This window comes from Macrobrachium rosenbergii, chromosome 8 (assembly GCF_040412425.1).
Source record: "Macrobrachium rosenbergii isolate ZJJX-2024 chromosome 8, ASM4041242v1, whole genome shotgun sequence".
Classification (NCBI taxonomy): domain Eukaryota; kingdom Metazoa; phylum Arthropoda; class Malacostraca; order Decapoda; family Palaemonidae; genus Macrobrachium; species Macrobrachium rosenbergii.
The window spans coordinates 73,106,362-73,133,927 of record NC_089748.1 but is presented as its reverse complement, the minus strand read 5'-3'; the positions used below and the strand labels follow the sequence as shown (position 1 = coordinate 73,133,927).

The 27,566-nt window shown below is 39.7% G+C and overlaps 1 protein-coding gene across 3 annotated transcripts in view; it reads right to left on the bottom strand.

Moving 5' to 3' along the window:
• Positions 1-27,566, bottom strand: part of AMPKalpha (AMP-activated protein kinase alpha subunit) — a 170,760-nt gene that overhangs the window by 64,644 nt on the left and 78,550 nt on the right. For all 3 annotated transcript variants that reach the window (XR_010853811.1, XM_067108014.1, XM_067108015.1), the window contains exons 7-9: positions 21,052-21,157; positions 11,460-11,565; positions 8,938-9,065 (exon numbers count right to left, since the gene is read on the bottom strand). Coding sequence is in view for 2 of the 3 variants with exons in the window: in XM_067108014.1 (XP_066964115.1) it covers positions 8,938-9,065; positions 11,460-11,565; positions 21,052-21,157 (340 nt within the window). In the remaining variant the exon portion in view is untranslated. The remainder of the gene's footprint in view (positions 1-8,937; positions 9,066-11,459; positions 11,566-21,051; positions 21,158-27,566) is intronic.

Sequence of the window (27,566 nt, the reverse complement as noted above, 5' to 3'; positions counted from 1 at the left end):
TATCTAATGTAGAACTGTACATCTGACAGCGATAGTAAAAAATATACATGACAGTTGATTTTTAAAGTATTGTCAAGACTGGTTTGTCAGCTCCCCAATTTGTGAGAGATAATTTTTAGCAAATTAAATATGTCAAAGATAAAATCTGAGAATTTTACTGTGACTTATGCTTGACTAAATTTTTTTCCACTTGACATTTTAATAAAACATAACTGCTGCAATCTTTTCCATGGAGAAATGGAAAACTACTAATGAGGACCATGTGTCTACTTTTACTCCAATATTGATGATATATTCATAATGTCTGATGCTTGACACCTTATTATAAAGGAAAACTATGTAAATATTTTAGATTCCTAATAGTAGTTAACTATTCATGTCATGTATTGCCAGTGTAAAGAGGGTGCTACTAACAGCAATTCCCTGCATAAATCCATTTTCATGTGGGAAAGTCTTTGAATGAATATCATCAATTTGCACCTGAAAGATATGGTCTGTCAGAAAGTATTTTGTAATGTTTGTATAATTAAACAAATTAAGTTTTAAATATTGATGATTATCTCCACAAGGTACCATAGGTTTTTTGAATATCAGGGCAAATGCCTGCTGTCTTTGTTTGCTTTCAAGTCCTCTATATCTAGATTGGAAAGTAAATCTACATTAGATTTACTGTTCTGTGATCTAAACTGAGTAGGCATCAATATCTTATTTTTACATATGCGCCATACAAATGTTTACCATTTTCCCTAACAATATGCATATGCGACTTATTACGGAAATTGGTATATAACTGTGTGCATTACCTGGGTCTTTTCGTGGTCTGGAGAAGGGAATGATTATGACATTGATATTACTGTGCACCATTCTTCAGGGAACATGTTTCTGAACCATATATTATTATACAATTTTGAAATGCATGATTTATTTTATAGTGCTAGATGTCTGATCATTTCAAAAAGTTATCTCTCCCAGGTGCAGATTCCTTTAAAATTAAAAAGGGTATAATCCAATTCTTCCATTTAACTATAATTTACACAATATTATTGTTAAATTTTAAAGTGAGGTTTCTATTACTCCACTGCTTTGGAGAGACGAGTGGTGTAGAATAAGCAAAATCAATAATCAAAAAGGCTCTGGAACCACTGGAGCCTGAAAATCAGTGTGGACCTGTATGCCTAAAATTTTGGAAAACTGTTTTTAAAATGCCCTTATTGAGCTATAGCTAAACTTGTACCTTTCTTGGATATAGGAATCTGATAAAAAAAAAATGCTATGACAGAATCAGGTCAGCCACCCATCAGATACCTTGAAGTTTGGCGATTCAAGAATGTGGCCAAGCTTCTCAAGAGGCTGTCTTCAACTCCAAAAGAAGAACAAGAACTTTAGCTGACCTTTGCTTATTAACAGTATCCTCATTTTCTTTACCTGCCTTTTTATTTACAATCTTACAGCTGCCTTCCCACAACCTCTATACTACAAGAGCCTTCGCTCTAAAAGGTAAGTAGCCTTTCTTTTCCACTCATGGCATTAGTGAACATGAGTTGCAATCATTGCATAACTGTGGGCAGTTTAATTTATTTGCAATTCAACGAGACCACTTTGTCACATTATCCAGATGCTCACAGGGTTTGTCCAGAGGATTTGTTCTTAAATGAGAACTGAAAATTGAATCAAGGTAAACAAAGTAGTTGGTACATACATGAAAAATAAAAGGCATAAAACACCATATATGAGATAAAATTGATGCCACAAATATCCTGTATTGCCATTATATTTTTCTAGTCACCCAGATGTAACATTCTTTGCATGCTTCTTTGGAGGAGGCATATTAATTAATACGAAAGACATCATCTACACGTAAATCAGATATTAACAAATGCAAGAATGATATCAACAATAAGACTTACTTTTGGGTAACAGCAATCATCTTAGGAGCAATAAACATATCATTTGTTTACTTAAAATTACAATCCTATTATGCCTTTGAATTATTTACCATTCAATTTAATACTGATAAGGTTGTCTAATTTCCAAAACTGACAAATTTTAAATCAGTCTGTATTTTTCATAACAAAAGATAAGGTTGTCTAGTTTCCAAAAATGACAAATTTTAAACCAATTTGTATTTTTCATGACTAACAAACCTGCAGTCTTAACATAAGAGAAAAGTTCTCTAACGCCAGCTGGAGTCCAGTTAAAAAAGTTACAAGGAAACTGGTGACATCAGGAGATGGGCAAGATGGTGGAGGTAGGAGGAGCTGACCTCCTACAACCCATCTCCAGATGATAGCATCAGTTTTCTCTGGCCCAGGTAAAATATGAGAGGCTGGCTTGAGGTGGGCAGTATATGTTAAGATCACAGGTTTGTTAGTTATGAAAAATACAAATTGATTTTAAATTTTTCACTTGTTCATACACAGAACAAACCTTTGGCCTTAAGGGAGATTTACTCCTGGAGGGAAGATAGAGAAAGCCTTAGAACCAACAGGAGGTTCAGTACCCCTGGTCTCACTTTCTGGCCAAGGATGGGTATAGGAAGAAGTCTAAGCTTATGAGCTGTCAAGTAAGGGTTACTTGTCAGTCAGACATCTGGGTAAAGAGACTAAATGGAACTCCTGTGCCTCAACTGAGATAAAGAACTAAACTGTTGGAGACAACAGCACTAAGTTAGCCACCAGCCTTGTCGTTATTTCCTCTCTCCCCTTGTAAGAGAGAGGAAGGGACTTGCTTCCAAGGCAGTTTATATTGTGTATGAACAATCAGTCAAAACTAGTGGAAAGGGCTCAACACTCATCTGTATCTGACCGGTTCCAGTGCATAATGGCTAAATTCCCTCCACTGCCTGCCAGTAGAGAAGGAAGAGGGAGTAGACCAGTCAAACCAAACATTCTCACTTTCAAAACCAATCATCTTAGGTTAGATACAAACTGTCCCACTAGGGGCATTGGATGAGCTATACAACTTATTGAGCAGCCACCACCAGACCCAAGTAAAGTGTCCAAGGACCTGTGGGCAACATCCCGCAGAGAGAATGATGTGAAGGTGGTTTGGTGAAGCCAACTACCAGCCTTCAATATCCTTTGAATTGACAGGTTTTTTTTAAATACGATGGGAAGTCCTAGTCCCCTGACATCATGTGCTCTTGCACGCACCAGATTGGCTTCTGGATTTGAAGAAGAGTAAGCTTGTCTTTTTACTTCTTGAAACCAAAAGGAGACAGTATTCTTGGACACTTCTTTCTTGATCCGGCCTGTACTAACAAAAAGTCTTTGACAACCCAGTCTGAGGTGTTGAGTCCTTTTCAGGTAGTTACGCAGTGCCTTAACGGGACATTAAAAGTAACTCGTCTGGGTCATTACCAAAAAAATCCGTTAGAGAGGGGATTGAGAACATCTTGAATCCATCATGAACTGAGGGATTCTGGGTTTTAGACACAAATTCTGGGACAAATTGAAGGCTAATGACCCCCAACCCCTCCTGTGTTTAACATTAAAGGATAGTCCATGTAGTTCGCTCACTCTTTTGGAAGATGCCAAAGCCAAAAGGTAAACAGCTTTGAGAGTTAAATTCCTGTCTCAAGAAGCTATTAAGGGTTCATATGGACTATGTGTCTGACTGCTTAACACCAACATTAGGTCCCAATTTGGAGGTTTAAGGTCTCTCAGAACAGGACTGCTCGAAATTCTTGAGAAGCACAGAAATCTCCCGTGAAGAGGATAAATTCACATCTTTGAGATGTAGAACTAAGCCTACAGCAGCCCTGTAACCCTTGATTGCAGATATTGAAAGAAGTTTCTCCTTGTGAAGGAAAATGAAGAAGTCTACTGCTTGTTGAGTAGTAGTTATGACTGGAGAGACCCCCATGTTGACAGCACCAATCACAGTAGATGGTCCACTTTCCCTGGTACATGGCTGTAGAAGACTTCCTGAGGTAGCCTGACATCTCTTTTGCTGCTCTGCAAGAAAAGCCTCTCACTCGCAAGAGATACTGGATAGTCTCCAGCCATGAAAAGAGAGGGGCCCTGCCAACTGGTGAAATCTCGATGTGTGGTTGACACAGAAGGTTGTGCCAAGGAGGAATCTCTCTTGGTGCTTCTGTCAGTAAGGCTGGAAGACGCAGCCACATGGGAGCTACAAGGGTCATTCTGTTGCTCTGGGAAATCTACTCTTTTGATGACCTGACAGCTGAGGGAAAAGGAAGGGAAGGTGTAAAAGTCCAGATTGTCCCAGAAGGGAGTCCTCCGCCACTGCCCAGGGATCTGGAATGACCGAACAAAAAAACTCTAGCTTTATGTTGTGTCTCATCACAAACAAGTCTATTGACGACCTTCCCCATAGAAGAAAAAACCTTTACTCCACCTCTTGATGTAGTGACCACTTTGTTCTTCTTGCCTGGGATGTGACTAGCTGAAACAACTACCAGTTGAGAGACTGCCCACTGGTGCAGCTGTACTGTCAGGTCATAAAGATGACACGACACTAGCCCCCGTTTGTTGACATAAGCTACCACTGTAGTGTTGTCGGACATTAGAACCATGGCATGTCCTGTCACCTTGTCTTGAAATTCCTCAAGTGCTAGGAAGGTTGCTTTCAACTCCACAACGTCGATATGGAGCGATTTGTCTTTGGTGGTCCCACTCTCTTAATGTTAGTAGATCCTCCAAGTGTGCTCCCCATCCTTCGTGAGAGGCATCCGTGAATAGTAGAATCTCCGCAGGAGGAGAGTGCAGGGGCACTCCTATTGTCAGGTTCCTGTTGTTCAGCCACTAGGAGTCTTTTCTCACTTCTTCAGATAATGGAACTTTGAACAAGGGAGGATCCTTTGCTGGGGACCAAACTCTTTCAGTCTCCACTGGAGGGACCAAACATGAATTCGACTGTGAGGGACTAGCTTCTCTAAAGACAACAGGAAGCCTGCGTAGAATGACCTGCCACTGACAAGCGGGTTGCTTCTTCTTGGAGAAGAAGAGATGGGAATAATTCCTGAACTTCTCTAGACGCTGCTTAAGGAAAACTCTCGTAACTATCATGTTTATTACCATCCCTAGGTAAAGTAGCCTCTGACTTGGAGAGAGGTTTGACTTTTCCAGATTTACCACGATGCCTAAGCCGTGACAAAATTGGAGAAGTTTCTCTGTGTTGAATCAACTTTACCCGAGAATCTGTTAGGACCATCCAGTCGTTGAGGTATCTTAGGATCTGAATTCCTTGGGTGTGTGCCCGTGTCGAGACTAAGGTGAAGACTCTGGTGAAGACTTGTGGGGCTGTTGACAGACCAAAGCACAGGACCTTGAATTGATAAACTACTACACCCAGACTGAAGCAAAGACACTTCCGGGAATATTAACATACTGGAATTTGGAAATAGGCATCCTTCACGTCCATCGTTAGCATGAAGTCATTCTCTCTGATGGCTTGGAGAGCTGTTTGGGGAGTCTCCATCCTGAATTATCTCTTTCTGCTGTAGAGGTTGAGGGTCGACAGGTCTATAACTGGTCTCCAGTCCCCTGTGGCCTTGGGAACCAGAAAGATGCAGCTGTAAAAACCTGGAGAGTTGACCTTCACTATCTCCACAGTTCCTTTTTCCATAATTTTCTTCACCTCACCTTGAAGAGCCAGATATTTCGGTGATCCTGGAGAACAAGTTGATTGATGAAGTGGACACCCAGACAGTGGGGGAGGAAACTCGAAGGGTAGAAGATACCCTACCCACAGGACAGCTACTACCGAGGTATCCACCCCGAACTGCTGCCAAGTTGCCCAGTGCCTCGCCAGGCAACCCCCACCGATGGCAGCAAGTGGGGAGGGACACCCTTCCTATCATCTTCCTCCTCTGGCCCCTGCCTCTGCCTTCTCTTCCAGGCCTGGAAGAGCAGGACTGAAAGGGACATTCCTGAGATTTCTTAGAAGTGGTAGGAGAAGGTTGTCACAGCTTAAGTATTCTTTGGTGAGTAGCAAGAGGAAGCTTTGAAGTCTTGGTTTGGAAGTGCTAGCCCGAGAAGAAATGGAAGATTTGGAGACAGCTTGATGTACCATCTATTGCAGTGTCTAGCTGGTCTCTTGGGAATAGAGTTGTAAAAGTTAGACTATCCCTATTTCTTAAAGCTAACACTGAATCCGTACTGACAAACTTCGAAAATTGGGAAAGGGCAGAATCTCTTAAGCAGAACAGTTGGTCCACATATTAGCCCTTGGATGGGACAGGTATATGATGGTTTTACCTCCAGATTGTAATAACCTACGGAAGGCTGCACTGTCTTAAGATTTGGCCATAGCAGTAGACACATCTTTGCCACTGCCGACGACCATAGGTCTAGCCAAAAAACAGCCTGAAAGGCTGATGAAGCAGATGCTTCCAAAGCTGCTGATTCTTGATAAGTAAAGGAAGTGCCCTTTACCTTAACTTGGTCCAAGGATACCCCTGTGCCTAACCAAACAATGTCTGGGTCGACGTGCCTTTGCTGTAATATGTCCAGTATAGTGGCATAAAACTGTTTATGTCGTGGCATAGGTGGAGGTAACAATTTGAACGATCTACTGGATCACACGGAGTTATTCTGTCCTGAGATAAGGGAATTGACTTGCATGAGAATTTCCCTTCCAAGCTTGGAGCAAGGCAATGCTAGGGGAGTCTTCGCTTCCTTCTTACAGCCTAGCAAGACATCAATACCGAAGACAAGTCAGAGGTGGATGCTACCGGCTCTCGAGTTATCCACTGCAACCACAAATTAAGTCAAATATATCAGCATGGGAAAAGAAGAACTCTTGATGGTAGCACAGGAAGAGAAAACCCTTGATGGGCTGCATACTCTACTTCCTGGCCTCTAGGTTCTAAAATACCCTGATTAATAACCGGAGCATAAGCTCTTTCAGGGCTTAAGACTTTCTTGGGAGCCTGTAAATCTCTATAAGTCAACGGAACATTGTCTTGATTTTTGTCACGCCCTTGTGAGCGGGAATGAGAATTACATTGGAATGGTCGACATCGTGACGGGTTACAATGCCGTGAAGAACTCCTCCAACATGAAGACTGGTCATGTATTACCAATGAGAGCATGTATCTCTGTCATGTACGTGCGACGAGAGTGTGTATCTCTGGCATGGGCGTGTGAACAGGAATGCTGCGTGTAAGGGGATGTAGGATGTGATTTCTCATTATGAAGTGCACGACTTGGATAAACGTGTAGCATGGTCATGTCCGTGCGAGCAGGAGCGCATCAAGTACTTGAGTGACTCTTATTGCATGTCGCATAATCACATTCATGTGAACGAGAGCATGAATCATGATCACGTCCATGTGAGTGAGAGCACTGAACACAAAACTTCTTAGGAGAACTTGATCGGGAACAGTGGCGTGGAGAATCTGAATGAGAATGAGATGGCAGTTTAGATCTCTTTGATGGGGGCCTTGTCGTCCTTCCTAGAGACTGTTGTGGTACTTGAAGCTGGAGCAGGATGGGGAGGAGAGACCCTCTGATTGAGAGCTCAAACTATAGAGTTGACAGCTGTAACATCATCAGCTGGTCGAGGTGCAGTGGAAGCAGTCAAAGGAACGAGTATGTGTGCCTTAGCAGCAAAGTGGGACTGTGGAGCATCAAGGGAAAATCAAATGACAAGTCACATGAGTAGTAGTACAAGAACCTGAGGAAGAACCAAAAATCTTCTTGCATAGAGGGGCTACAAAGTCTCTCTTCCTTCAAAGTTTCTCAGGAATCGATGGAGCAAAAGACGAAGACAACTGGGAGGAGGCTAACATGGGGAAAGCGCTGGCAGAAGTGAAATGAAACGACATCACTGAGACAGTACACTGGGAAACTGTCATGGTGGATGAAACTGGAGTGCGAGAGGATAAACAATGGGACACTAGGCTGGAAAGGGTTGGTACGCCTGGTAGGCCTATGGAGCTCCAACAGTCCAACAACTTCTGGGCATCACCACCTGAAAACACAGAACAAGGAGGGGCAGCCTCTAACCTCTTGGGGGGGGGGGTTGTCTCCTCCCCCCTCAACAGGAGCAGGGGCATCCACATCAATTACAAGATCTCCTGCACCCCCATATGAATCTTCCAGTGCCAAAGCATTAGGAGAATGAGAGGGAGTAAAATCTTCCATGGAAGAAGCAGCAGCATTAGAAGATCTTGGAAAGGCAGAGGAAGATCTAAAAGGGAAAGACATGGAGGCCACCATCAAGGATTGAAAATTATCCCAAGATGGCTGCGCGGACTTCCTTCTATGATTCCTCCTCTTACCAAAACTCTTCCAATGCTCAGGGGGCCAATCAACATATTCAGGGCAAGGGTTACTTACGCTGGAGAAGTTAACTCTACATCTAGGACAAGTAGAATGTGGGCCTTTCGCAAAGGAAGGCAAGAATCAGGAACAAGGATTGTTATCAACACCAAGGCATTTTCTCTGGAGTTTAACAGGTCTAGGCAGGTTGTGAGATTGGATACTCACAGTATGAACACACAAAAACAAAGTCACGATGAAACACAAAAACTCAAAAGGATTAGCAGAATCCAATGGCGAATGCAGGCAAGAAGTGGCAAAATAACTGGCTTTTAGGAGAGAAAGCAAAAAAGCTTCCACCTACAAAGGCGGTCAGAGAAAAACTGACACTATCTTCCAGTGATGGGTTGTAGGAGGTCAGCTCCTCCTAACTACATACCTCCATCTTGCCCATCTCCTGATGCCACAAACTTCCTTGCAACTTTTTTTAACTGGACTTCAGCTGGTGCTAGAGAACCTTTCCCTTATGTTAAGACTAAAGGTTTGTTCTGTGTATGAACAAACATGCCACAGTTTGGAGTAATGTACCACATTCATTCTTGAAGTGCCTAACTGCCTCCTAACTCTAGGATAACTATCAATGACCATGAACACTCAACAAGGCATCCCAATTGCTTCAGGAAATAAAGACTTACGTCAGATAACTTACCTATACAATGCATTAGCATCTGCAAATCTCTTGTTATCAACAATAAGATTGTAGGCAATCTTCAGCTGATTGTGTGGGTCTTCTGACAAAAGGGCATCCTGTACTTCTGAAGTTTCCACTTGGAATTTCTGTGTAAAATGAAAATATAAATTAAAATTATACCATAATGTTAACATGTCTCAAGGCACAAGAATTTAGCCTTCACCCAATTTACTTTCTCCTTCCTTAAATTCCAATCTGAGGATTTTAATATTTTTTATGCAAAACTACCAAAAAATCAAATTCTAATTTCAAAATACATTTTTGGATTTTGTTCTTCCTTTTAAAATATATGATAATAATTAAAGGTTACAAGAAATACAGTCCATTGCCCTAATAAGCAAAAATATGGTTGACAGAATACCTCAAATACTAAGATTTTACAGATCTGGAATAATATTTATAAGAAAATAAATGTACAGTACATGGTCAAAAACAAATAAATGTATACAAATATGTGTAAAATAAACCCAGTCCTTAATTACACAAAGAGCAGGACAGATTATTCAGCACAAGAAAAATATAATTTACCTTTAATATGTAACTAAAAACTTACACCTACTGTATATGCAGAACATGGTACTTATAATAAAGAGAGTCTTGTGCACACTCAGCAGTAATTCGCCTATGTCGTTTATGATAAATATAGTAAAATTCCCCATTAATGAAAACAACCACAGTGAAAGTCCACAGTAACAACAGGTTTTCCATACCAACTGCTGAGATTGATCAGTTAAAATTGCAGTAAAGTCTGCTACAAAGTGACGAAAATTTGGCAGACTGGTTCCACTGCAAAATTAAAGCAGTCTTCTAAAACAGAAATAATCTTTAAAAATGAAATTAATAGGTTTGATAATGGGGATACATTTCTCGTGACTCACAATGCAAGATATTATGAAAATCTCTAAATTTTACTTACAATAATATACCATACTTGCTAGTATTATAAGCTGCTTCCCATTCTCCCCCACCCCTTCCAAAAGTCCCCAACAACAAAGGTCAAGGAAATTCATAGCATGCCCTATAAGGAGAGCTACAATATATAAGTTTGGCCTATGGGTTGTGACAGACTGGTTTTGGTTCCACCCTACGACTGACAGACATTCACACAACCGTTTCAGTTCATTTAAGGCAGTACATGTAGTACTGTGCATCACAGTAAGCAATTCAATGTATTTTGATGCTCTAACGAGAAATTTTTCATGTATTGCACTGCATAATAATAAGTTTGAAAAAGTTCATAAAATTAAAAGCTGAAAAAAATCTAGTCAGATGATATACCGTATATACTCATGCAATTTTCAACTCCATGTAAAGTTCGACACCAAATTTTTTTACTACATATTAGGATTTTAACATATACTCCATGTAATGATCGAGCTTTGATTCTGGCAATAAGCCAAGGCTATGCTTCTTGATATTTGGAATCAAAACATGATGGCAGTCTAGGCTTTGTTAGCAGTCAGTACAGTAGCCTAGTCTAAGAATCTGACATCTAAAATTTGAGTTAAACTAAGAAACTAAAAGCTTAGAATATGCCTATAAAATGTATAAAAAAAATCAGTATATATATACTCATTTCAAAACATTAAAATTAACTATATTAACAAAAGGAAAAAAACTTCCGACCTTCTTTGTTTACAATCGTTTTGTCATAACTACCAAAAGCTTGCCAAGCAACCAATGTACAGTAACTAGTGAACAGTATAATCATCATACATTTCTATTCTTTAATCACTTTCTATTTTATGATATTCAATTCACCATTGTTTGTTTTTTTCATTACATGTATTGCATGACTAAGTTTCTGAGTTTACCACATCCTTTTACCAGATGAAATACAAATGGCAGCTAATACTTGTTTATATTTGAAAAATGTAGGCTACACTTATTACAGACTAAAACAGCCATAAATATAGAAACAACATGGCAGTAATAAAAGATTCTCAGATAGTAAAACATTTGTATTTATTGTCTTTATTCTACAAAAAAAAAATTGTTCGTCAACTTCTGTGGAAGGACATGCTACTTTGTTGACTTCTGTTGTCAGGAAATCCAAAGCCTAGGCTTAGCCTAGTCCCAAAATCTTGCACTTTTCCAAAACTATGCCTCATGTAACATTCAACCCAAAAATTTTAGGCCATAAAATTGGTCTTTAAATATCAAACATTATAAGAGTGTATACATTACCAAATTTTATCACAATTACTGTAGTAATAAATAATTTCTCTCCAAAAGCCTAGGATAAAACTTGTTCCTACCATGAGAAAGTTTGCAAATTATGCTTCTTATAATTTTTCAAAGACAAGTTCATATACTACACTTTGGATACATTTTGAATATTATTAACCAATTCACAATTCTGATAATACCTCCCATATTATGAACTTTGCATACTAGGAAAATGGACTGTAACATCACCATGTAGTAGTAATAGTAGTAAAAATCACATAAATTTAGCATTTTTAAAAGATCTAACTTACCTCACAAACTTCACTGATAGCATCTTGGTCAATAACTGAACTATCAAGATCATAAGGTGGAGGGAAAAGATATGCAGGCAAGTCTCTTTGGAACCACTCATGCTTCCTAGAAAAGAAAAACTCATGTGAAACAAAATATAATTTTAACAATCTTACAAAAAACACACCTTGATAAATTCAAGCTTCTAATCACCGAAACTCAATACATTCATCATAAACACTCAACAAATGGAACTCATCATATCAGAATTTTCATACACTTCCAGTGCATCAACAAGAAAATTGGTGTTTGCAATCTGGAAACCTAAAAAATTAAAAACTTCTTGAGTAGAGGATTAACTAATCTGATAAACAAACATACATCACCATACTAGATAATGTTCTAATTACTTCAACTGTTTTTATGATAAAATAAAGTTTTATATATACTTACCAAGTAACTACATAGCTATTAAGTTTCATTTAACTGCGGCAGTTCTAAATTTGAAATTCGCAGTAACGTGCTATTGTTTTAGTGTACGTAACTAGACCCCGCCCACTACCGGGGAATAATAGGTACAACAGTGCTGAAGAGCCCAATTCGTTTGTGCCCTATGTCCATGAGAAGTGAGGTGGGAGGGCTTTGATCATGTAGTTACTTGGTATATATGTTACACAGAGTCTCTCTCTCTCTCTCTCTCTCTCTCTCTCTCTCTCTCTCTCTCTCTCTCTCTCTCTCAACAGCGAAACAAGCGTTACCCAAAATAATTTATTTGACAAAAATCTAACATAACTGGATTGCAAGAAACAAGAGATGAAATAAAATGGAATACTAATGTTCACCAAATGATCAAACATATTACAGTCCATCATATTCAACTAATTATTTTCTTTACTAGTTTTCCCATAATAGGTCAAAATAAGTTAAAGTCCAGTACATTCCCAACGAGTGGATTGTAACCTCTTACTCAACGAAACATCTGAAGAAGTCAAATAAAACCCTTATTAAACAAATGCATAAAAATAAGGGTATGGGAATTCCTCCCATGTTACTTATAAAGTATACACAATGTAAAGATGGTTAAATTCAAATGAGATATATGTTAAATGAAAAGAACAATCTACAGTTCAGGAAATCTAAAATGTTTCCTACCTCCAAACAACAATGTTCACCATTTGTGTGACAACTAATTTCTTCACACCCTGGGACTCTGCCCCCCAAAAAAAAAACGTATGAACGCATTTTCCAGAACGTGGACATTTCTGGTGAATGCACTCACAAAGTCTTGTCGCTAGGCAGGGATGTTCTCACATCTCTAGAATATCTGACGTGTTTCACACATATGCAGTTTTCATAATTAGGATGCGCGACAGACAACAGCTAAATATCCTGTCAAGGTTCTTCCAATGCCTTTAGCCACACTTATTAATCAAACATCTACTGTGTATTGTAATTCATACAATATCTGTGACCTATAAGTTTTTCATATATAAAACCTTATTACAGAAACTTCATTTTTATATAAGTAACTTACCAAGCAACTACAAAGCTGAATCCCACATTGACAGGAGGTGGGAAGCATGGGCATTTTCCATCCAAAAACACTCGATAAAAGAGATGAATTTGAAATAGAAAGGTAGCTAGCATTGTTGTAGTGCTTGTTGTAACTTCACCTGGTAAGAGAGCTGCAGCAGGAAGATACTGCCTCTGGTTGGCGCTTATCTTAAACCTGCAGTGATGCGGCAGTAAAGCCAAGAGTTGTCTCTTTCTTCCGTGGGAGAATTTTGCCGTCGAGGAGTACCCCAAAGATGGACAAGGTCTTACAAAATAAATGCCCTTGTCCTGGGCGCAGTAAAATAAATACAACCAGGATTTCATTGCCACACAATATTAAAACCATCACACAACCATTAAAAACCAAGGACTAGTGGGTACTCCTGGTACACAGCACCACCAGGCATCCCAAAACTCGGCATTCTTTAACAAGGCGAGAAAGATAGAGGATTAGATGGAGTCCCCTATCCTTCTTCCCCCAATACCATGCCAGCCACAGCCAATGGGCCTAACATACTGCAATTATTATAGACTGTCTCCACATCGTGCAAATAATGGGAGGCAAACACTGATTCTGACTTCCAGTAAGTTGACTGGAGAATTGTGGAGAGTGACAGGTTCTTCTTGAAAGCCACCAAAGTGGCAACTGCTCTAATCTCTTGAGCTTTTACTTTAAAAACAGAGAGGTCGTCTTCTTGAATCTTCAAGTGTGACTCGGAAATAACACTCTTTAAAAAGAAGGCCTAGGTATTCTTAGATAATGGTCATGAGGCATTTTTACCGAACACCGTAGATTCTGAGAGGGACCTCTAATCCCCTTGGTCCTATCCAAGTTGTGCTTAAGAGCTCTAACTGGGCAAAGAGTTCTCTCCTGGTCTGCTGGCCCAAGGATTTCTAACAAGCTCTTGAATGAGGCCAAGGGTTGGAAGGGGTTTCGTTCTTTGCCAGGAATCCAAGTGTGAATGAGCAGACCACATCTTGTGAAAAACCCACTTGCTTACTAAAGGTGTGTAATTTTCTGATCCTCTTTGCCGTAGCTAAAGCAACTAAAAAGAGAGTCTTTCTGGTTAAATTTCTCAGCAATAAAGCATGAAGGGGCAGAGAGCCATTTGAGCATGACATCTAGATTCCAGGCGACTGACATAGACTTCTCTTGCTCAGAAGTATCTAGGGACTTAATTAGATCGCTTATTTCTTGATTAGCAGACAAATCAAGACTTATATGCCAAAACACAGAGTTTAGCATAGATCTATAACCTCTGATTGTAGAGGTGGCCAAGCCTCGAGAAGACCTCAGAAATATTAAAAAATCAGCCATCTATGCTACGGAGATTTTACAAGACGATGCGCCGTGTCTTCAGCACCAGTCACAACAGATTGTCCACTTCGCCTGGCAGACATTAGCGGAAAACTGTTTGCATTGGCAATTGCTTCTGCAGCTTTTCTTGAAAAGCCCTTCACTCTGACAAGTTCCCTGACAGTCTGAAGCCTGTCCAAGCTAGAGTGGATAAGCCTACTTGGAAGTGATGGAAGTGAGACTGCTTTAGAAGGCTTATTTTCTGCGATAGAGTCTGGGGAAGTCTATTACGAGACTGAGAAGGTCCAGGAACCACTCCTTCTGTGGCCAAAATGGAGCTACAAACGTCATGGACACGGTGTGGGTCATGAACTTGTTTAGGAAACGACTTCTCTCACAATGCTGAACGGTGGGAAGGCGTAGACATCTAAGTCTGACTAGTACCGAAGCATGGCATTCGTCGGCCATGCCAAAGATGGGGAGGTGATGGTTCCTCCACATCGCAAACAGGTCTACCGACGGTTTTCCCCACTGTTTCCACAGGTCAGTGCACACCTGTGGATTCAGTGTCCATTCCGTCGGAAGGACCTGTTTGCAGCGACTTAACTCATCCGCCAGAGTGTTTAACTTTCCCTGGATGTAGCTACTAGTTATCCTGGTACGGTTGATCTTGGCCCAGAGAAGAAGATCCTTGGCCGCTTCATAAAGGGAGAAGGAACGAGTCCCTCCCTGATTTCTGATGTAGGCCAATGAGGTCTTGTTGTCCATGTGGACTGTGATTGTCTTGCTGCAAGTCTCTGTCGCAAAATGCTGAAGGGCCAAATGAATCGCCTTCAGTTCCCTTACATTTATAAGTAATTTCTTCTCTTCTGACGACCACTTCCCAGATATTTCCATTTCGTTCAAAAGCGCCGCCAAACCAGATCCAACGTGTCTGAGTGCAACGTTAGGTCGGGGTTCAGCGCAATGACTTTGCTACTGAGAACCTCTCCTCTGCAAGTCACCAACGAAGATCCGCCTTGATCTCAGGAGTGATGCAGAACATGAAGGAGTCTGGAAGAGTTTTCCCCTGCCAACTGACCTTTAGGACGAATTGTAGGACTCGTGTGTGTAACCTTCCTGAAGGCACAAACTTCTCGATGAACGAAAGAGTGCCCAACAGACTCATCCACTAATTGGCTGTGCATGATGGGCGAGATATGAACTTTCTTACTTTCTTCAGGCAGTCTTGAATCCTTTCGTGGGACAGAAAAGCCCGAAAAATCGGAGCACCAATCCTCATTCCCCAATAGAGAATCGACTGTCGGAGTAAATTGGGATTTCTGAACATAGATTAAAAGACCCAACTCTTGGGCTAATAGTGAGTCTTTTGAAGGCCTACATGCATCTTTTCTTTGATGGGGAGCATAGTAGCCAGTCATCCAGATATAAACAGACACTGATCCCCATGAGATGGAGCAATCTTGCTACAGGGGCGAGAACACAGGTGAATACTTGCAAAGCTGTAGAGATACTGAAACAGAGAGCCCTGAACTGAAGGAACCTGCCCTGGAATATGAACTGCAGATACTTCCTGTAGTCCGGATGTACTGGGACATGGAAGTACGCATCCTCCATGTCGATCGTTACCATTCAGTCTCCCTGATGAATGGCTGACAGGACTGAACGGTTAGTTTCCATTTTGAACTTGGTGGTCTGCACAAAAAGTTCAACGCACTGACGTCTGTACTGGTCTCCAACCTTCCAACACCTTGGGGACGACGAACAGACGGTTGTAAAACCACTATGTGCTCACAGTGAACCCCCCGTATTCGCGGGGGATGCGTCCCACACCCCCCCGCGAATAGGTCAAATCCGCGAATGCTTAAAACCCCTCTAAAAACACTTAGAACTGCCCATTTTGATAGCTTAAACCAAGAAAAACCCTGTAAAAATGCTTATACCTGAGTATTTTAATAGTTTTATCATAAAAAGTGCATTTATTCATGAAAATTATATGAAAATACAGTAATTAGTGAATATTTTTCAGTGAAAAATACCGCATGAATGGGCGTAATTTTCATGAATGATGGCTAGATATGTTCCACAGAGAAACCAGCGAATGTGTGAGTCCGCGAACCATGAGAACGCGAATACAGGGGGTTTACTGTACTTTTTTTCCTGAGTAGCGACAATACTTCTTCCTTCAAGGCCAAAAACCTCTCTGAGCCTTCCGAGTAGGCTGTTTAGCTAATGGGCAAGGATCTCAAAGGAGGTTTTTCCCTGAACGGGATGGCATAACCCTCTTGTAGGACTATTAATACTCAGGGTTCTGCATTCCTGGCTTCCCATTTGTCCCAAACCTGGAGAGGCCTGACTCCTCACTTGCGATAGGCTGGTTTGGAGGACGACTTCTTGGTTGGCTGGACTGATTGCAGATTCGAACGCGGGCAGGCTGAAATTTGGTTCTTCTGCCTCGAAAAGGCTGCTGTTGCAACGGGGAGGCAGTTCGGATGTTGGGCGCTTCAACATAGAACGGTCAGACACTGCAAGTTCGGAAACCATGCGCTTGGCTTCTGGACACTCAGACAGCTTGGATGAGGAATGCTGTGCCAAAGGCCAGCTCACTGTCATCGAAGTGTCATGCGCAAGCCAATACGTACTGGAAGTTAGGCGTTTGGACACTGGGCATTTGGACACAGAACACCTTGACACTGCACGTTCGGACACTTTCAGCCGATGGGGGCTCTGATAACCTGGATGAGGAATGCCGCATCAAAGACTGGCTCTCCATCACCAAAGTGTTATGCACAACCTGCTCAGGACTAACCCAAAAGCTGCAGGAGGCAAGAGGACTGTGCTCTTGTTCACTGGGATTCTTACGTGGGAGCGGGAAGCGCACTCAGCAGAAGGATCATGCCTTTTCAATGGCCTTGACACTTTTGAAAAACGTTCACGGCCTCGTCCGCACTGCTGTCTGAATCACTGGATGACAGAGCATACACATCCATATCAACACCTTTCCAATGGTGATCCACCAAGTCCTGGGTGGGCAACTACCCATGGGCAAACCTCACCGACCTCCCTTGGACTTTCGGTTTGCTTCCTCTCAAGTTTGGGGGAGTCTAACATTGACCTTTGCCTAGGAGCATCGGTGGGATGAGTAGTCACCTCCTCCACTTGCGCTGCACTTGCACCAACACTAATTACACTTACCTGATCCATTAAGGGCCCAGTGTTAGCACACAAGACCAAACTTTTGGTCAATTCTAGCTTCTAGGCTGGCGATGGTATTGGGTTCGGAAAAACGGGAGCCAGGTGACTGAGTCTTGAGGAAAAGTCAGAGGGCTGGTGATCGGGGAGAGCACAGATAGAGGTGTAGAAAGCACAGGTTGAGAAGCAAGTATAAGATTTCAGAGTAGAAACCTGACTAGCTAAACCTTCAGCCTTAGCTCTAGCAGCCACCTTTCTCTGTCTGTCTCTTTGGAGTCAATCTAGATGTTTCCAAAACTTTCCATTTAACCTGATCCCAGTCTTTGCATTCGTCACTTTTAAGTTCAAACGAGCAAATTTGTCCTCTACAATGGCAACACAAGGAGTGCGAGTCATACTTAGCAGAAGTACGTCTAGTACTACAGCCTTTGCTGCAATACCTAATACCAGACACACTAGAATATGACATACTAAGTCACAATAAGTCACAAGTCTGAATAATAAACTAACTAAGCTAATAAATAGCATGCTGCCAACATGAATGAATACTTCACCAAAGGCAAAAGATACTACCATCCGGCGATATTCAAATCAGAGCTGCTCAACCAACCGTGTACAGTTGTTGACCGGCAAAAACAAATTGGGCTCTTCGGCACTATTGTACTTGTTCTTCCCCAGCAGTGGGTGGGGTCTAGTTACCTACACTAGAACAATAGCGCGTTACCACAAATTTCAAATTCAGAACTCCCGCAGTTAAAAGAAACTAATAGCTATGTAGTTACTGGGTAAGTTACTTATATAAAAACTTTCATTATGAATGCTATACAGCAGAATAATGGCATATTTGATACCAAAAATTATAATCTTATATCAAAAACTTCATAAAACAAAGTAATAGCTTTTGCCTTGGTTTTTTTATAGGTCACTGATACTGACACACCAAAAATATGAAAGCTTCAGTGAAAAACCCTAAAAATTTGGTCTTAAGGCATCTGACACAACAGACTTAATTTCACATTCTTATAAGGATCAGATTCACTGTTATTGTTCTTCTGAACATGAACCCTATTCATATAGAACAAGCCCACAGGGGCCACTGACTTGAAATTTAAGCTTCCACAAAAGATGGTGTTCATTAGAAAGAAGTAACAAAAGGTAATGGGAATACAAAAAGAATAGATCAGTTAGTAGAAAAGATAAAATAAATTAAGAAATAAATAAACATATAAATAAAAACATAAGTAAATTATTAAAACACAAAGCAAATGGTTTTAAAGTACTAATGCATTGCATCTTCACTTGAACTTTTAGAGTTCCAATTTCAAGACATCCTCAGGGAGACTGTTCCACAGTCCAATGGTGTGAGGAATAAAGGACCTCTGGAACTGATAAGTTGGACAGCAAGGCACACTATCTGCACACTGATACTGCTGTTCAGCAAATCTGGTTGCTCTCAACAGGAAAAGAGGATCAGGGATCAATTGTTTATGTGAAAGATCTGTTATAATACAACTTACAAAAAATTTACAAACAAGAGATCATCCATCGATGGTTCAAGTCATAATTGCTAGTGTTAGGAAATGGAAACCTACAACCACAAACCATCATATCTAAAGGAGATACATCTCCAGTAGAAGCAGATATCCACACCGGAGAGCAGTATTCAGCTCAATGCCTACTACAGTAGCACCTCAACTTGACAAACCTCAACTTGGCAGACTTTTGTAATCAGCTACCATATTATGATTATTTTTTCCTATGCTACCATAGGGAAAAATGTGATGCATATTTAGATATATCTCTTAAAGTTCAGTGTAAAGTACAGGTTAGTTTTGGTTAGGAAATATGTGGAACTGCTGTACGACAGCTAGAAAATTTTCAAGTGCAGGCTGTAATACAGTGTCTTCATTACTTAACAGACTTCACTTAACAGAAAGGCCAGACCCCTAGTCTTAGGCTGAGGTGCTACTCTGTTCTTTTCTGGTCAGTGTAGGGGTAAACTTTGTTGAATGGTACACAGTTATTTCCAGTTTAACTGGTAATGTACACTCGGCAAGAAAAGTGAAGATACAGTTTTTTTAAATCTTCGGACATATATTGCTCAATAATGCAACATCTGGCAACTTTAGAAAGGGGAGGAGCTTCAGTCTTAGTGTGTCTATAACTTTCAATCATATTCTACGATTCTGACATCATTGATACTTAAATGCAGTAGTAAGCTTTACAGTATTCGTTCAACTTGTAATTTGCAGCGACAGTTCTGAGCATAACCTACCAGTTAACCTTACACAAATGAATTTATGACACCACAATGAACGGAACATAATCGGAAACGCGATCTTCCATAGTGAAATCAAGAGTTAAATTTGAGCAATGTCAAAGGAAAAAGTGGGGGAACAATAAAGGAACGAATGCAATGCAATGTTAGAGAGAGAGAGAGAGAGAGAGAGAGAGAGAGAGAGAGAGAGAGAGAGAGAGAGAGAGAGAGAGAGAGTTGCTGTTATATAAGCCTAGGCCTATATGTAGAGCTACTCATTTCATTACTTTTTTTTCTTTTAGAGATTGAACGATACTATATTTGTATAGTATGTTTTTGCAATGGAGAGAGAGAGAGAGAGAGAGAGAGAGAGAGAGAGAGAGAGAGAGAAACTATGGCAACGTCAAGAAATGTCCAGTTACTTGTGTTTTCCGCCGAAGTCGCCACACATCATAGAGAACGCCTCTTGGATTTAAATAGATTTGGTCAACTTACCGTAGCTGTCGCAACATTTACTGCCATTAATTCCAGTTGACTTTTGAAGTCAACACCGTGAAATACAAATATGAATGTGTAAAAATTACAGAAATTATCATTACCTCGTATGATGATGCAATAATAAGCCTGTCCATAACGGAAAACGAGTAAATATTGCCGTTCTGATAAACAGTACTACACCGAGATATCCACACACTATCTTTTAGGTCTCTATGAACGAAGTCATCTGAGAAATTCTGATTACTTCGGACATGCATGGTGTTTTTAAGTATCTGAACGTTTTTGTTTTACAGATTTAACATATATGATATAATTTGCATTGTATTTTCATATTCTAGAGTAAATTTACCGAGATTATGTTTTTTCTGTAAGAAAAAAATTAAGATTCGATGAACGAAATCTAAAGAAAACTGTATCTTCACTTTTCTTGCCGAGTGTACAAAGCTTGATAAGAAAGTTTTCAGTCTGCCTATTTACAAATCCTTGTATAGTTAAATAATTACTTGTATAGATTGCAAACAATACAGGTACACTCACTTGGATTTAGAGAGGGATACCAGGATAGCCTAGGTTAAGCTATACCATACAAAAAGTCTCTGTTTTCTTCCAAAATCTGCAGAGCCCTTTATTTCCATTTCACAGCCATGGTGTTTTAAGTGATAATTACTGGATATGAATTAGGACTACTCCTAGGACTAGCATGACAAATAAGCATTGCTTTGTGGCCAATCACTTCTAAGGAGGAAACTTGAGAATGAGTCAAAACAATGATAAAATATGCAAAGTTGGAAAATTTTTGCAACTGCAGACTTACTTAATATCATCGACTGTGGCTCTTTTCATAGGATCTACCATAAGCATGTGGAGGAGGAGACGTACGACACTCTGATTTAAATAATCAGGAATCTGGAACACACCAGCTGAAAATGAAAGCAATTTCTACAATAAATATATTTGTTTTAAACCTAATCACAAAATCTATAAGATATGAAAGTATGAAGAGCGAATAAAAGATTATGAGTAAAAAGGTCATAATAAAGATATTAATGCAGTTTACCCATAAAAAAAAAATCATAATATTCAGATACTAAGGGATTCAGAGCCGATGAAACAGATTTTTGGCAACTTTTTATCAAAGCATCGGATAAAGGTGAAAGTTGGCAAGTGTATACTTTATAACCCTACCTAATTTTTGCAAGTATTATTAAGTACCTAAGCTTCATAGTTTCGATATTTATACAGTAAAATGAAGTCAATGCCGGAACCGAGAAAATCACAAACAATGTGACGTCATGAGGCTCCGCCCATCCACCAAGTAGGCGGCGAATGGATATGCTTACACAGTCAAGGTTTCAACAAATTCGATAATGGCCAGCAGGATAAGGAATTGCCCCCGTGATTGCAAGACTGCATTTGTGCTATGGCTTGCCACTTTGTGTACAAGCGAGAAGACCCATGGCAAGATTTACTATAGTGTGAAGAGGTAATTATTTCTATAGTAGGTAATGGTTACTTGGCCACCCCAGAAGTGTGGGCAGGAGCTGTGAGACAATCACGGACAATATCCATGAGAGCATGGAACCAGTCATCATTGACATTGCTAGTGAAGATGAGGAAGGGGATGATGACCTCGTCCTTGAGAGTAATGATTAAGACATTTTGTAAATAAATTATATATAGTGTTAGACATTTTACTTGTACATCTAAAACATGTTTATTAAAATACAATGATTATAACAACATGTTCCTTATTCAAACTGACTTCAATATATTTTCCTTTCCATGCATATCAATATAAATCGAGTTCATTTGACTGATATTAAGAAAGTAAATAAAAGCTTGCCCTCAAAATCTTGACTCCTACCCTTACCTTCTATTTGCAGCAAGCAAGTATACGAGCGCTGTTTAGGGTGCTGTATGATATAAATAAAAAAGAAAAATAGCAATGGGTTACATTAACTGAAATAAAACAATGGCATTGACCTTTACACCTCTAACAATTGAGGGAAATGAGGTATCAATGCTTTTCATCTGAATTCTACTTCTAGTGACTGCTCCTGACTTGCTGCAAATAGAAGACCATAGTGTCGAAACCCGAGGTAAAACAAAATGGATTGTCTTTTTGTATTCCCACCCTGAATAGATGTAAGTTTAACAAAAAGCTGTAGGTCCCGTTGCTAAGTAACCAATTGGTTCTTAGCCACGTAAAATAAGTCTAATCCTTCGGGCCAGCCCTAGGAGAGCTGTTAATCAGCTCAGTGGTCTGGTAAAACTAAGGTATACTTAACTTAACAAATGAGCTATAGACTGGTTCATTAAGTGGATGAATTACATACACTGAATTATTTGTAAAGTAGAAACAATACGAATATCAAGAAAATGGAAGAAATTCAAGCTAACAACTTAGTCCCAACAACTGCTGTGGAAGTTGTGATGAAACCTCCACCAAATAATAATAATAATAAATTATAATAATAATAATAATAATTACTATGGGCGCCATGGTAGAGTGGTTTAGCTCATCAATGGACAGGTTAAGCAACACTGGGGCTGGTTAGTCGTTGGATGGGTGACCACTCTCCTTGGCGTTGATTCCTTCAGAGAGGATCTTTACTATAATTTCCTCAGTCTACTAATGGTCCAGCTATGGGTTAAATAGCAAAACTCAGCAATAATAGAAAGAAATGAAAGAATAAATGTAACCTCTGGCAACAGAGGAGCTTCGTCCGGCAGCCAGATATACGACCCAATTGACGGGGAGGACGGTCAGGCATCTGGAGGTCGTTATCCAGCAACTGACCACAATGACAGTAACCAGCAACTAGAGACTGGAGCTACAGAGGCAAACCAAAAGAAGAAATGGACAAGAGAAGAAAATGAGGAAATATGAAGATGCTACATCAGAAGCAACCTGACAGAAAGAGGATACAGAAGACGACTGGGCAACATCTAGAATGAGAGGAAATAACACCCGCCAAACAGAACAGAGGCTGGCAGACCAAGTAAGGAACATAAAGAAAAAGAACTGGCTCTCCACAACAGCAAGAGGGGAACTGGAAAGAGAAATAAAGCCCAGCAATGAAGGACAAGAAGACGAACTAAGAGAGAATGGCACAGAAAATGACAGGAATGATGAGCTACCAAACAACGACACATGAGAAAACACCGAAGATGTAACAGAGAGGTCGGAATGGGTGGAAAAGATCAGACAATGGATGAAACCAGATACAGAAAGAATAAAGATCGCCTCCATGAAAGCCTACAAAACAAAGAAACTAAGGGAAAATGCAAGTGAAGTCAATGAAATAATGAGACTAATCCACACCATCAGTATCACAGACACAAATAACCTGGCATATGCAGGAGCAAGACTAGTAGTAGAACTCATGGGGATACAAACACCAACACCACTATCACACCCAACCCAACAGAAACCAAGACAGCAACCATTTTGGAAAAGGTGCCTGAAAAAACAAATTGTGGCAATGAGATCTGACTTGAGTAAACTGAGAGATGGCAGAAAAGAGGCTAAGAAACAAGAAAACAAGAGAGGAACTGAATGAGAAATACAAAGTACAGAAGGGACTAACCAGCACAATAGATATAAAACAGAGGCTTAAAGCCAAAGCACATAAGATCTAATGGTACATAAACAAGAATAAAAGATACCAACAGAACAAACTCTTTGGAACCAACAAGAAAATTCTATGCAGCTGTCAAAACTTCGATGAGAGATTGTACTTTTCCGCAAGTTGTGGTACGGTTTTATGTATTTTCTTTTTAAATTTACGTAAAGTGGAAATGCGTATTATGTAGAAGGATATTAAGTTTTGTTGTGTTTGTATTTAGTAATGAAAAGCGTTGTTTTGGCTGTTTCATGTATTTAATTGTAACTATACGTGTAATAGTGCTTAACTACCAGCATCGGTTGTTTGTCCGGTAGTTAGACAAACATTTGATGTTGGTCAGCGACGGTTGCAAGAGGCAGTCTTGGCACAGCCTTGGTGCAGTGTACCATAGTACAAATTAGTAGGGACTCAAGAAAAGGGAACGCAGCCATAGTTGTCGGTGCCTTCAAATCCACATAAGTATTCCTTTCCATCCTAAATTTCATTTAGGGAAATTCCTTTAGGACATATCTAAATGTAAGGAGAATTTCTTGAGGAGTGCTTTGGACGAGGGTTACGAAGTAGAGATTGTGCTCATGCCACTCTCATTCTACTGTAATTCAAGCTAGGAACATTGAATGCGCCTACAGCAAATTTATATCACTTATGTTTTAAATTAATATATACAGCGCAATGCAGTAATTTAATTGCAATTTGGAATAGCATATGACGGAAGTAACCTTGGTGTCGTAGTATAAGACTTAGGCTATGATTAGGTTAATACATTTCAAATAGTTCAGGCTATACGATAACACTTACGATTTGAAATGCTCTATTTATTCTTAATGAGTCAGAATAAACTGGTGTTGTGACCAGGATTGCAGTGATTGATTGTTACAGCAGTGATCTGTATAGTTACAGTTTATGAAATTTTAAGGACTGTTGTGATACTTGGCAATAAAGATAAACACGTGACCGGCTGATGGTGGCAGCCATTTTAGAATTGGTCACATGTTAGCCTAGCCCGAAATGGATAAGATACTTAAGTGAAATTTAATTTGAAATAAAACCCAATGTTTATATTGTATATTTGTGTGTAGTCAAGGGCACATATATATAATATAACCAGTAGTGATCTACCAATGATTGATTTGAAGAGGTGTGGCCAACTTTTGAATATTATATTTGGTAGTGCAGTATATATATTTTTTGGAGCTGGCAGTTTGTACACTCTTTTAGTAATTAAGAACTTGTATATTTGGTGTTGGTAAATTATAGTCTAACATGTCAGACCTGGAAGAATTAAAGAGGAGACGGGGGTTTAAGTCCATGATAACTAACTGGTCAAAAAAGGTTGAAACCACTACTGATGCAGGTGATAACAATAGTATTTCTTCACAGAGAGACTCCTTGATGGAATATTTGCAGAAAATCCATGAACTGGATAATGAAATATTGGATCTAACAGATCCTGGAGGACAACCTGACCAAATTATGAATCAAGCTGAATACAGCCTAAAGGTAGGCACTGAAATTCATAGACTAAACTCCTCCAACATGAGTGTTCTAGCTTTAAGAGGTGAACCTAGTGCACCAATATTGCCTGTTAAAGCTACTGTGAAGTTACCCAAATTAGACCTCAAACATTTCCATGATGTACCGGAATGGAATTCATTTTGGGAACTTTATGGAGTACCAGTACACCAACATACTGATTTTGAGAAAATACAGAAGTTTTCTTATTTACAGGGCCTATTGGAAGGTGAGGCTCTGGAACTAATATCTGGTTTTAAATTAGAATGTGATAAATATTTACAAGCAGTGAACTTGTTAAAAGAGACCTATGGCAGAAAAGACAAAATCAAGTTGTGTTTAGTTAGAAAACTTACAAATGGAGACTCCCAAGGCAGATGCAGAATCACTACAAGGTTTTAAGAGCACAATTCAAACGCTGCATAAGATCACTGGCGAATGAACAGCTGAAATTGAGTGAATTGTATACCATCTTGTTCTACACCAAACTACCTAGTAGTGTAAGTGAAATAATAAAACGGTGGGAAGACTGGTTTAAATTTGACACCTATATAAAATAGCTTGAAGAAATACACAATTTGAGAACTTTTCCACATACTGAACCAGTAAAAGCTAATACATTAACAACGGTATCTGCTTTCACAGTGGAATATGGGCAATCTGTGAGATAAAAAAACATCAGTAAGGTCTAAAGAAAAGATAAACACATCATATATGGACACATTGTAAATCCTATGTAACCAGAGGAGGAAAGATAGAACGGCTCAGAACTCTGGGTTTGTCTTTCATATGGGCATCCAATAAATACTTCAATTCCAACTGTGACAGGCAAAGTTGTAATAACGTCTGCACTGTTAGACATCATAGTGCTATATGCAATCAAAACCAACCAAATAAATCTAAGGTAGGTGGGGTACAAGTTGGAACCCTCTCTTTGACGAATACCGGGCAAGAAAATAAGACGACTAGGAAGTCAATCTTACCTACAGCCACAATAACCCAAAGGGTAAAAGAGGTCACATTGTCCGAAAAAGAGGATTGTTAGATACCTGTGCCAAAAGATCATTTATAAAGAAATCTGCTCTTGAGGGACTCCACTATAAAAGCAAGGGAGTTGAAAATATATCATTGAGAGGTTACTTAACTTCTACACCAGTTAAGGAATATGGAATGGTGAACATTGCTGTACCTCACCAGGGTAGGTTAATAAATATGGACTGTATAGTGGTAGACGAGCTACCAGAATATACAAAGAAATTTGACGTTAAGAAAAACTTAAAGTCGTTGTGTAGAACGAAAATCAGCTTGGCTGATAAAGATTTTGATCTGTCCATAGAGAAACAATTGCCTATAGAATTGTTTATAGAATTGTTAATAGGGGTTGACAATGTGTACAACATCTTACATCCCGGGAATAGGAAATTTGAAAATTTAGTATTGCTACCAACCATATTTGGTAACGTGGTAACCAGAACATGTAGTTCTCCTCCCACCAAGGAGACTCATGTTTCCATTTTAAAACTGGCAGTGGAAACCAACAACATAACTACCGCTGAAGGGGCTTCTCATTTAAAGGATCCAAACGAAGATCTTGAACTTTATGGAGTTTACATCATTTAGGTATAGACTGCAGTGAAATAACAGAATAGGAATGGCAAGTATTATAGAACTCTTGAGAGTACTATAACTTAATCTGAAATTGACAAACAGTATGTTGTGGCACTGCCTTGGCAAGGCAATAAAAGGAAATTAACTTCCAACTTTGGGTTGGCTTTGAATAGATTAAAACAACAATATCAAGTTTCAGAAGGACACTCAGTATCTAGAACACTACCAGAAAATCCTGAAGGATCAGGAGGAAAGGAGATTGTAGAGTGGACTATTTTAACCAAGAGGAAGACTGTCATTTCTCGGCACATTATGGCGTTAAAAAGGACAGTGCAACAATCCCTATTAGTAGTAGCTGACTGTTCAGTTAGACAGGGGAAAAGAGGGTTAAGCTTGAATGATTGTTTGTGGACGGGACCATATATAACAGCTGACCTACTCAAAGTTTTATTGCAGTTTTTGGGCAAGGATATACCTGCAGAATTTGTGGAAGCAACAACTGGATTGGGATGAACAACTCCCAGGCCCATTACAGAAACAATGGGCTGAGTTATCTGAAGACTTGGAAAAATGTCTTGAT